At 35.1% G+C, this 13300-nt stretch overlaps 1 protein-coding gene across 1 annotated transcript; it reads left to right on the forward strand.

Annotated features, from left to right (window-relative positions):
• The first annotated feature begins 6373 nt into the window (after window positions 1-6373).
• LOC110025745 (protein NUCLEAR FUSION DEFECTIVE 4-like) lies at window positions 6374-11470 on the forward strand. Its single transcript, XM_020726378.1, is given in 4 exon segments — window positions 6374-6756; window positions 6837-6983; window positions 6986-7704; window positions 10852-11470. Coding segments are annotated over 4 exon segments (1662 nt in total). The 5' UTR covers window positions 6374-6426; the 3' UTR covers window positions 11318-11470.
• Window positions 11471-13300: the final 1830 nt, after the last annotated feature.

Raw genomic sequence — 13300 nt, forward strand, 5'->3', positions numbered from 1 at the left:
ATCAACATGCGGTTGAGATCGATAATACGAAGGTCGAGATTAGCAAATGATCAATTGAGGTCAAAAAAAGGTATATATATATATATATAATGGTGAAAATAATTAATTTAATAGTTAATTATGTTAAATCAAAATTAAATACAACGTCTACAACACCTTCACAAAATGTTGGAAAGATTTGATTGGGGTTATTTTTGGAAACACCTTTTTTAGTTTTATTCCCTTTATATTTTATGTTTCTTTTTTGTATTTCAAAATTATTTCCTTTCCTAATTTAGACTAAGATATATTTGGTGTTTGTAAATTAAGAGAGATTGGTTTCTTTATATACATATATATATATATATATATATATATGTAACCCTGCATGTATATGAAAGTCTGTATTTCGCTTTTTAAGAGTTGAGTTGAACGTCTTAAGCGTTGGTTGGGTTTTTTTTTGCTATTTTGCTAATTTGTTATATATATTATTTTCATTTTAATTAAAATATATTTGATTGAGGTTATTTTTTTAATTATCAAATATCATTTATTCATTTTGATTATTTAAAAGAAGAATTTAATTTATTTTAAAAATAAAAAATAAATATATTAAAATTATATCAACTAAAATATGAAATAAAGGTGATGTTAAATGGACTTTTAATTTTGAAAAATCAGTGTTATTAAATTTTTTATGTTATCTTATGTATTATTATTAACATTTTATTTATTTGAATTATATATATTAATATTTTTTATTACAGTGATTTATCAAAATAATTTATTACTATTTTTTTATAAATTCTATTTATTTAATTATGTATTTATGATTTTAAGGAATTATGTGAAGAAAATATATTTGATTATTGCACTAAAAATTATAATTCACATAAATTTAAATAAAACTTTTAAGTAACATTTTTTTGTGCTTTTTAGTGCTAGCTACCAATAATAGGCATTGGAATGGTCTTCAATGAAGAGATACTTGCCATTCATTTCTTATCCAAATAATATATATGTTCATATAACCACTTAATGATATTTCACGTGTCAACATCTGTGGTATAAGATCTCTCGGGTCGGGGGTTTGAATCATCTCCGACACAGTTGAACGTAAGGAGATGGTACTCGAATTGTTAGACATATTAGAGGTAGTAGGAGTCTAGTATAATAGCCTCTAACCATTCCTTATTAAAAAAAAAAAAACTCTCAATGTTATTTCATTAAAATCTATCTTTTATAAAATATTAATTGGAATAGTTTTGGTTGAAGATCAGTTGTGTGCGGTTATGAGACCTCATACGTGGGAAACTATTTGTCGTTGAATGCAGATCGCCCCCAAACATGATATTTACAAAAGAACCCCTCTATTTCATCTAATTTTCAAATTGTCACAAAAAAAAAATCAAAAATCATGATAAAACCCCACCTTTTTTTTCATTTTTTTTATCAAATTCTAAATAGTAATGTTAATGAACATCGGTTCCGTAGTTTTAAAATATCACTTGAATCGAACGCAGATCACCCCCAAACATGATATTTACAAAAGAACCCCTCTATTTCATCTAATTTTCAAATTCTCACTCAAATATCTAAAATCACGATAAAACCCCGCCTTTTTTTTTTTCATTTTTTTATCAAATTCTAAATAGTCATGTTTATAAACATCGGTTCCGTAGTTTTAAAATATCACTTGAATGTATAATTTGTAAATAACAATGTTTTGGGGGTTGTCTGCATGAAATTATCCCTTTTAAGCGGACTTAAGTTAGTAGTTACGGGTCATTGAGAACCGAACAAGTGAAGATCGGGCGGGAAGCGTAACAGTCAATTCAAAGCGGCACCACCCCACTAGTGATGCATCCAATCAACAGCCAGTAATATCACAAATATATGGCTGTGATCCTTCAAAATTTTAAATCACAAATTAATATAAATATTTTTTTCCCAAAAATTTAAAAATTACTAATGGTCGGGTGATTGATTGTTGAATGAAAGGTTCGGATCATGGCCCTTTTGATCTGACGACCCGATTACCGTATTAATATCATTGGCTACTCTATTGCTTTGAGATTTCTATTAGTTTTTCCATGTTATATATATATATATTAGTTTTTCCATGTTTTGCTGCTTCTTGGCAGTGATAGCTACGATAATGACAGATAAACTATTTAATAATTAGTGGCGCTAAAATCAGGGAACATGATTTCATATTTATGACAAACAAACTAAGGTGATTTCAATGTTATGAGTGCAACAATATCATGTAAAATAGCTATAATAAGAAAATAATTATTTTCAAAATCATGTAATAATTTTCTTAAAATTAAAATACTAAAACAAAATTGTTTGAAGTGATTTTTTTTTTCCCTTAGAAGATTCTTTTGCAAAATAGACAAAAGCTAATGCTAAACAAAGTACATACACAAAGTGAATGGAGCGTGAGAAAAGAATGAGAAAGCAAGAAGTAGGTAAAGCCCAAAGGCATAGGAGAATAATTTATATTCTGAATTGTCTATCAATGCTCTTGAGATTCTATATTGTCATTCGGCTGCCATAACGACTGAGGTTATCGTTACTATAGCTTAATCATGTCTCGTCGGATCGTTGTTTTGCTTCCTTCTCAGATGACAAGCTGTACAACTACTTATTCAGTCGGCATTGTCGATTCAATCAGCTGAATAATTTGCTTTGTGTTGATTGGTGGCTCTTTTCATTCGCCGACATGTGTCCTATCTATGACTGTCGGATCTGATTTAAGGTATTTTTACCATAAAATAAAAAGCAATCCTCTTGACAATAATAATAAAAAAAAACAAATGTTTACATACATATTACTTAATTTTTACATATAATGAATATATATTTATACGATGTGAAAATTTTGACAGGCACATAAAAAATTAAAATTTATGTATTGGAAAATTGAAAACCTAAGAATTTTGGGATATGGATGTAGTTGAAAAAAAAAAAAAAAAAGAGTTTTCCATCATTCCTATGGCTTGATCCCCCATAATTTATTTTGGCTGAATTTAAAATTTCACTTATTTTACCCGGCTGCTGCCAGCCAGCAGTCGTTGTCTCATTCGCACGCAGTTGCCACCCCCGAAGTTGCACCCCAACCTCCACATGTCGCCCTCAGTCCAACGCCATTTACTCTCCCGCCATCGCCGCCAACCTGCCCACCACTACTGCCCACTCGCTTGTCACCACCACCGGACACTTCTCGCTACTCGCCAATAGCTTACTGCCCACTCGCTTGTCACCACCGGACACTTCTCGCTACTCGCCAATAGCTTACATATTTTATAATACATTATTTTAAATTTACTTCAAACGAAACAAAAAAAAAATTTTTTTCTGCATTTTTTTTACAGTGAATTAAATAATTTTAAAAAAAATTTCTGCATTTTTTTTACAGTGAATTAAATAATTTTAAAATATTTCAAACACAATACATTATTTTCATATTACATCATTTTACCCTATTAGTTTATCATCAAGTCAAACGGCCTCTAAGTTAGAAGTGTTATACATGTAAATCAACATAAACTGGGCCTTATGTAATGAAATAGTCCAAATATATGTGAAACTATCACCAACCCACCTAAAGTTTGCAACTTTAACCAAAATCACAACAATCCAACTGAATCCAGGGATACACTATTCATATATATTTGCAAAGCTCACACATAAACTCTTTTAGTTACGCACATAAATTCAAATAATGGAATGCTCGCCAAACCAACCAACCAAAATTAGTGTAAGCCCACCGAAACCATTTGCAAGCCAACAAAATTGTTGATGTGAGGAAATTCTTGAATTTGAAATAGAAATCCAAAACCCTAATGCATTAACATGTTGAATCCTAAGTTGTCTTTTGTGAACATGTCTCGAGAGTTAGAGTCGGGACTAGAATGAATAGAGAGAGAGAGAGAGAGAGAGTAATTAGGCAAATTCAACGGTGAAAGAGTCCCTTTATTCATCCTTTGTCGCTATTTATAGAAAAATATTAATGCAATTACAAAAAGAAGGAAACAGTTATGGAAACCGCTCATGCGATTAATTATGCAAATTTTATGTCAAATTTGTATTACAATTTTTATTTGAATATGACGATAATTAGTCGGTCCGCTCGCTTGGGTTAGATCGACCGAGTCGACCGATCAAATGGCGATCGTGTCTACTGAAGCAAAAGCTGGTGGGTTGACTGGTTGCGATTGGATGCACTTATATGGAGTTTAGGCAGTCAGGATTGTATGCATACTTCATCGATTGAGTCTCTTGTTGTACTATGTCGGTAGACTCCGATCTGGTGATTGGTTGTTGAATGAAAGGTCTGGATCGTGCCCCTTTTGATATAACGCCCTGATTATCTGGTCACTATCTCAGACTGCTCCATTGCTTTGAGATTCGTGTCGACAGTTCTAATATACATATATTAGTTCCCCAAGTTTTATTGCTTATTGATAATGATAGCTACAATAAAGATATGAAAACCTTTTAATAATCAATGACACTAAAATCAAGAAACATAATTCAATAATTAACTTTCATTTGGATTCTATGCCCATCATGCTTTATATAAAAAGTCATATACTTTGCATGACATCCGTTGCCGTCATTTTTTCTAGTTAACCGTGTTGCATCATGGCCGATGGTTCGAACCGTATCACCATGTGCCCTAGAATTCTTGCCAAGGTGGGCTACGGGTTCTCGGTCTTTGCGAAGAAGAACAAGGTTAAGAAAGGGAAACAGTTGAGGCCCGAACCTTCATCGGTTGATCAAGTCAATTCATTCGGGAATTTCGAGGGATGAATGTTGAAAGTCCCACGTCAGGAGGCCACAACTCTTGAGTTTGGCATGGGCGTAAGTGTCGAGGGCTATACTGAAGGTGCTAAGGCAATAAAAAAGGAGCTAGCAGGAGGAGGGATTGTATCTCCTCTGTCGCTACTACACAATGGTGGAGGTACCTCAACGCAAGAGGGAGAGAAGCCCTTTAAGACCATCTCGACTGGCAGTGAACTGAGTCGAGCCATGGGCTTCAATGCTCTGTAAATCTTCAATTGAACCTCAGTGACTCCACTCTTACACCTATGCGGGGAATAATGCACCTTCAGCCGTAGATGGCTGGATGAGCTAATACCTCTTGTACAAAATTTGCAGTTGAACCTCCGTCCGCTCTCTCTGAAGATTTGGGTGTTGTTTATGTAAATCTTTGTTTTTTTAAGAGTTGGCCGGTTGAAGTGGGTGTACGATCAACCGTAGGGGAGGTGGCTAGTCAAAGGGTGACTGACAAGATTTTGGTGGTGATTATGTGTTTTTAAAAGTTGGTTGCTATCGCGTCCGACCATACGACCGGCCTTATAGGTCCGCCGTTATCGGCACGTCTCATGGCGTCCAACCAAGGTGGTCCTTCGTATGACCGGCCTTATAGGTCCGCCGTTATCGGCACGTCTCTAGCGCTGGCAATCCTTCCGGCTTGGTGAGGCCGTATTTTTGGGCTGAGAGCAACGAGATAAATTCGAATTTAAGCCGCGGAACAGAGCTCTTCCATGCAGATGAAGAAACCATTGTTCGCTCAAATGGAGTTCCCCAAACGCACTCCGACATGCTTTCCAAAATAGACAACATCAAAACAAGCCGACCCAACTGAGGCCTAAATCTCATATCTAAAGAAGTTAACATAGCTTGCTTAGAACTCATCCATAGTAATGTAAATTCGCTGATGTGAACCTTTGCCTCGATGGAAAACTAATTAAATCCAATATAGACTCGCCAACGGTCACGCCGGCTCATTCATTCAAGGTGAGACGTTAAGCATATCAAACCTATTAAATTTGGGACATTTACATACATACCACCCAATTCTTATGTATTTACTTATCTCACACCTAAATTTTAAGACTTTTACATTTATACCATTCAAATCTTTCATATCACATAAAAAAAAATGCCACCATTCTAAGTTTTGACCCTTTCCTCGATATGGACAAATTAAATTTTAGGTGTTAGATATTTAAATACATAAGAATTGTGTGGCATGTATGTAAATCTTAAATTTATCCAAAAAATACCCCCGATTTTCTTTAAGCATATTATAAATCCCCAAGGAAATACATTAAAAACACATCTCACACAAATATTTTATTTTCTAATTAATTATATATTTATATAAATAAAGAATAAATAAAAATGTTTTATGATACAAAATCTCATATTACGAGGCATGCATCCCTGGCCGTACTTCCCACTTGTATAAAAGTGCGCGCACCTCTCCACTATCTCCGAGCCATTCTTGATCGAGAGAGATGGGCGCATTACCATGGCTGTTTTATGGTACAAAATCTCATATTAAAAGGCATGCACCGTGGCCGTACTTCCCACTTGTATAAAAGTCCGCCCACCTCTCCACTATCTCCGAGCAATTCTTGATCGAGAGAGATGGGCGCATTACCATGGCAGAGTACGGAGGTGGGAAAATGGCTGGGATTCGTGACAGCGGTTTGGGTACAGTGCATCTCCGGCAACAACTACACCTTCTCCAACTACTCCGACGCCCTCAAAACCCTCATGGGTCTCACCCAACTGGAGCTCAACAACCTCTCCGTCGCTAAAGACATCGGAAAAGCCTTCGGTATACTAGCCGGTCTCGCCTCCGACCGCCTCCCTACTCCGGTCCTCCTCCTCATCGGTTCCCTCGAAGGCCTCGTCGGATACGGTGCACAGTGGCTCGTCGTTCGGCAGTCCATTCCTCCCCTGCCTTACTGGCAGGTAAGTCAACCGTGATAACTGGTTTTTGTTCAGTTTTTTTGGTTTACGCAATTCATCGAACACCTCGGGTTCGGTTACAGATGTGCGTGTTCCTCTGTATGGGCGGCAACAGCACAACGTGGATGAACACGGCGGTTCTGGTGACGTGCATACGCAATTTTCATCGTAATCGTGGCCATAATCGTGGCCCGGTCTCAGGGATACTCAAGGGCTACGTGGGACTCAACACTGCACCGCCATCTTCACCGATCTCTGCTCTGCACTTTTTACCGACGACCCGGCCTCTTTCATCCTCATGCTAGCCGTCATACCTGTTGTTATCTGCGCCATCGCTATGATCTTCCTCCGTCAGACTCCTCCGCCGTCAACATACACCGGCGATGATACCGAGAATCGATATTTCTGGTGGATCAACACGGCGGCGGTGCTCATCGCGGTTTATCTCCTCGCCTTCGATCTTACGGGAGATCACGGAGTGGTCGTCTCTCGGATCTTCTCCGCTGGTCTCATCGTTCTTCTCGCCGCTCCGGCTATCGTGCCGGCGTTCCTCTGGTTCAAGGCCCGATCATCCTCGCTGCGAGCGGCTACTTCAGACCTGGAGGTGGCCGAGAGTCAGATTCAAGCGCCGCTCCTCACCAGCAGCAGCACGGAGGAGAAAAATTTACCGGTGGAACCGGCAGAGTGCGGCGATCGGGGAAAGCAGGTTCAGAAGAGATTGGAGATCGGAGAGGACCATACTATATGGGAAGCTATGAGGAAATTGGAGTTCTGGGTATTGTTCGTCTCGTTTCTCTGCGGCGTGGGAACAGGGATGGCTGTAATGAACAATATGGGGCAGATGGGTCTCTCCATGGGCTACTCCGACGTCTCCATCTTCGTCTCTCTCATCAGCATCTGGGGCTTCTTCGGCCGCATCGCATCGGGCTCTATCTCAGAGCATTTCCTCAAGTATTCCTCCCTCCCTCCCTCCCTCCCTCCATGCTTAGAAGACGGCTTATAGCTAACAATTGGGCATTGAAAATTTTGGCGGGTCATAAAAAAGATCCGCATCTTGGGGGGAATACTCCAGGGTATAGAGTGAAGAGAATCTAATCAATTTTTTAGTAGAATATATATAACTTTAATCACTTAAATCGCGTAAGTTATTAATTGTTATTATTAAAATAAATTAAATATTGACATCAGATTGAAGTTATAAGACGATTTTGAAAACTTTTTTAGGATAGATGACTAATGATGATGGCATAGATTTGAAATATAATGAAAATTTTCCCAATCTTTGCTTTGCCGGCAACCAAAAGTTAGTGGATGTCAATAGTTTTTTTATAAAAAAAAAGGTAGACTATCAAAATATTTTCCAGTGTTAAAATAATCTCTAGAGCTCTAAGATTCCTCTATGGAGATTATTTAAAAAAATTTATAAACTTTGGGACTAAATCTGAAAGAAATATTGTGTCCGGAAGTCTGCACGTCGATGACGTTTGCAAGTTGACGAGGTGTATGGCGACCTTAGCGAAATATTGTGTCCGGAAGTCTGCACGTCGATGAGGTTTGCAAGTTGACGAGGTGTATGGCGACCTTAGCGGCCGGTGGTTGGCTGTCCGGACGTTGACGAAATATTTTTTCTTAATTAAATAGTTCAGAACTATTTTTAATACTCTACTTTTTTTCTTTAAAGTATTTAAAACACTTAAAAATTAAAAACACCATAAAAAGACACTAAATACAGATAAAAACACAAATTAGAAATAATTCCAAACAAACTTTAGATAAAATTTGAATTTTGTTGAGAAGAAGTTCATCAATATGCCATGATAATCGGTGTGAGCAATACGGAAAACTAAAAGATAATTCTGCTTATTTTTATTTGGCTTAATTCGGTTTGATTTTATTATCTTCATAATTTTAAATTTAGTTTAATTAGGGGCAAATAAGATGATATAACTAATGTAACTAATAAATTATTCAGATTAATTTCTTAGCTTTAGATAGTGATTTGATCATTCAAAATACAAGTTTTAAAATTAAAAAAATTATTTTTTTTTCTTTGATTTATTTGCAAATTGCGTTTGTTTAGTTTGAGTTATATTTTGTAAATTTTAAGGACACAATTAAATGATTTTTTGTTTAGAGATAAAACTTTAACGATTGAAATTTTGACGATGAGATCACAATATAGATATGCATGACACAAAAACATTACCTTCTTATCTTTATTATGTAATTTATGCTTACTTATTTATATATTTTGTTCTTTGAAAAGCGATAGAGGTTGAGAACAATTTTATTATTGATAAAATTTAATTTTCATTAGTAAAATATTTATGAAGTTAATGTAATTAGGAATTTCTCAAGAGATATTTTTCGAAGATGATGGTTGTTTTTACATTGGGGTAAACGATAAAGTAGGCGTAAGAACTCATTGATGTGTTCTTTTGTTATAAATTATTTTCAGTATATATATGTATCTTGAAAAATTTCTCATGTCATAGTTATCCACCCTAAAAAAGAAAATTATATCAACTAATTTTCTCAACACATCATTTTAAGATGTTCATATATTGTATGCACAGATATGAGTATGCAAAAATTTTCTTTAAATTTTTCTTATTGAATTGAGACCACATGTCAAAGTTCTTGAATTGAGCCCTCCTGTGAATGTTGTTGAATTGAGCCCACCTTTCTAAGTGGCTGCATCGAGCCCACCCGCTAAAGTGGTTGAATGTAGTCCACCTGCCTATCCTTTCGCTCTCATCTTTCTTAAAATGACAACTTACCCCACTTAGACGAGCCCAACTATTAGAGGAAGCAGTGATTGCTAATAAGAAGTCATCATGACCAATAAGGACATCCGTCAATGCATTTTGAAAAGCAATATTTGGTGGTTAAGAATACATCGTTTCACCCATGTGCTGACATTCACATCACAGTTTTTCCACCAAGACACCAAGAAATGAACATAAAATACAAGATGTAATTTTTCAAATATTTTATTGATTTTCTCCCTTGTGTATAAAAAAGAGGGAAAATGATAGGGGGAATCTTCTTCTTTTCTTTCTCCTCTCTCCTTAGATCACTCTCAATCTCCATCTCTCTTTTCAAAATTCTTTAACTCAAAGAACCTCCTAAAGAAGCTACTCCTTTTTATGGAGATCAAAATTTAATATATTTTATAAGATTCACTCAATATATATATATATATATATATATATATATATATATATATTTGCTTATTTTGTAATGGTAAGACTTGATAATTGAAGAAGTAAATTTTAGCTTGATTGCATTGTGGCAATTTTCCTATATTTTATTTTAGATTATTACATGTAGTCTTATCCCAGTTTCCATCAAAATAAAACAACTGGCTGGCTATTACTGTATTAGAAAACTATAAAAAAAGGGCAAAAGTTGAGCCCACCCAGAGTAAATTTTTTGGCTGCTTATGCCTAAGTTCTAAAGTTTACCCTGCTAACTTTTGGAAGATATGGTATAGGTTTCTGGATGGTAATAGGTCCCTGTTTTATTCTTTTGGTTTTTCCTTTTTTTTTTTTTTTTTTTTTGTTTTAATTTTTATACTTTTGGCCACTCAATTTGACTATATTAAATCTTATTATATTATTCATGATATTTTCTTGGGGCATTTACACAAATACCGCCCAATTTCTATGTATTTGCATATCTGATACTTAAACTTTCTATGTTTTTTCTTGGGACATGTAAAAAATAAAATTCAACCGTTAGGAATGTAAATACATAAGAATTGAGTAGTATGTCTGTAAATCTTCCTATTTTCATAGGGGTATTAAGTACATACCACCCACTTATATATTTACAATTGTAAAACCTAAATTTTACTTTTTTATGTTTATATTATCCACATCTTTCATAACACTATTTTAACTTTTAGATGAAGAAATGCATATTTTCTTGTATGGGCAAGTAACATGTATGTAAATATTGAAATTTAGTTGTTAGAAATGTAAATACATGAGAATTGAGTGCTATGTATGTAAAACTTCCTATTTTTAACCTTCAAATGTTTTATTGTTTCCATCATTCTGATTCAAATGCTAACAATCTTATGCTCCATCACAGTAAGAGTGGAACACCAAGACCTTTATGGAATGCAGCCTCTCAAATTCTCATGGCTGTCGGATATATCGTGATGGCCGTTGCCTTGCCGGGATCTCTCTACATTGGCTCCATCGTTGTCGGCATATGCTACGGCGTCCGCCTTGCCATCTCCGTCCCGACTGCTTCGGAGCTCTTCGGACTCAAATACTATGGCCTCATCTACAATGTCCTCATCCTCAACCTCCCCCTAGGCTCTTTTCTATTCTCCGGCCTTCTCGCCGGTTTACTCTACGACGCTGAGGCCACCGAGACTCCTGGCGGCGGAAACACATGTGTCGGCGCACATTGCTATCGGCTCGTGTTTGTTATTATGACATTTGCTTGCTTTGTTGGGTTTGGATTGGATGTGTTGCTAGCGATCTGGACAAGAGGTGTTTATTTAAAAATTCATATGAACAAGAAGTTAAATAGGAGTGAGATACAGTAGGTGAATGGTATTGGGAAGTTTTGGTGTAGAGAGTGAAGTCAATTTGTTTAGTTGGTGTTTTTTAGGTTGGTGTAAGTGTTAGTGTTGTAATATGACATCTTAAGAGTCGAATCTTTGCTTTATTTACAGCTAATATAGTAGTTATTCAACCAATTCCTTGGGTGTTTGAGCTTAATGTTTGTACTCTAACCCAAGAATCTTTAACAGCCTTGAAAGTTCTAGGTAAAATACAAAAAAATAAAATAATAGTAATATAAATAAATACAAGCACTAATTATTTGCACTTCATATAATTTTAAAACATCACATAAGAAAAAGTTGTGATTTAAAGAAGATAATTTTTGGAGGGGTTTTATGACAGGTAGCATCGAAATATTAATAATATTGTATGATCGAAATATGATAAATTTGATTAAGCGGTCTTGGATGGGGCTTCTACCGAAGAGTTGATTACGACACAGAGCGAACGTTTCAACTAATTGTATTAAAAAGTTGATTGAATTAGACGAACGACTCATCATTCTAGAAGCAAGCGAGATTGAGATTCAACAAGTAAGAATTTCAGTCATAGTAAAGGATATCTCGACAGTTATAGCAATCAACCGAAGATAAAGAATTTCAATGACATTATATTTTACAATGCAAATCCTACATACTACAAATATCAAAACATTAACATGCAAATGGGGAATATTTTTTGGGGGAAAAGACACAAAAATATATTATTGACCGTTCCAAGACTTAAATCTCTTCTTTTCTCTCTTTATTCTTCTTTTTCTTCTTCTCCCTCTCTCTTTCTCCCTCTTTCTCCCTCCCTCCTCCCGTCATTCATTGGGTGTGATTTATTGATAAGAATGAATGTTTAGCATATTCATAAATCAGAGAATGTTTAAGAAGTTCTATCAAAATTTTTATGTGAACATATCCATAAAGAAAATAAACACCAATATCTCACCTAGTAGAAATAACACATTATGTAATTTTGGTGACAGTAGTTTGATCTTTTCTTAAAATTAGAGAATATGATGTTATAAAATTGGAAACATTGACTCGGTCATCTAGGTCTATCATAGATATTTCTAAAGGAGTAATAGAACTTGATGATGAGGGTCAGGGCACAATGATCGGGAGATAGTTCGATGATGGAGATCAATGATGGTGGTTGACGAGTAATAGTCAAACGATAACAGTCACACACTTGCGGTTCAATGACAATAGACAAAGATGGCAACTGAGAGATAACAAGTGAAAGATGATGGCTGTTGGTGATGATATTCAATTTTGAAAGCCTATTGGAGTTCTATAATTTAAGGGCTTCAACTTTTCTACAATTTTAAGATCTAATCGTTTCACTCTCATCATATGAAGAATAATGATTTAATTATTTAATTGAATGTTATTTTAGTAATTTTAACAAAAATATTAAATAGTCGTCTCATCTTATAAATGTGATCCTTGAGTGTGATATATAAAATCTTACAAAGAAGCATTGTGGTTAGTTGAATTTATGTGTGTAGGTGAGCCTAGCTGACTCGTGAGCCAGCTTGGGCCAACTAGATAAGTGGATTGTAAATTTATCTCGATGAGCTAACAATTCATGAATATGCTCGTTTAAAACTAAAAAAAATATACTGAAAATATATTAAAATTTATGAAATTTCGTTAAATTACTAAAATGTTTAAGAAACTATATCTTACATTTTTTATTAAGTGATTTCTTATTAATTACTTGCTAAATGTTCATTATATTTATCATTTTATTATAATACTAATTTAAAATAATATATATATTTTTTTTCTATTTTTCATGCCAACGCTCGACTTAGTAGAATTAAGCTCGACAACCCAAGCTCGAGTTTGATTAATTAATCAAGCTCAATTTCATACTGAGGGTGGCTCAAGACCGACTTGACTCGTTTACGCCTGTAGTTGAATATGCATGTTGTCCTATGGCGATTAATATGCTCCTAATAATTGCAGAGC

This window comes from Phalaenopsis equestris, unplaced genomic scaffold (genome assembly GCF_001263595.1).
Source record: "Phalaenopsis equestris unplaced genomic scaffold, ASM126359v1 Scaffold000326, whole genome shotgun sequence".
Lineage (NCBI taxonomy): Eukaryota > Viridiplantae > Streptophyta > Magnoliopsida > Asparagales > Orchidaceae > Phalaenopsis > Phalaenopsis equestris.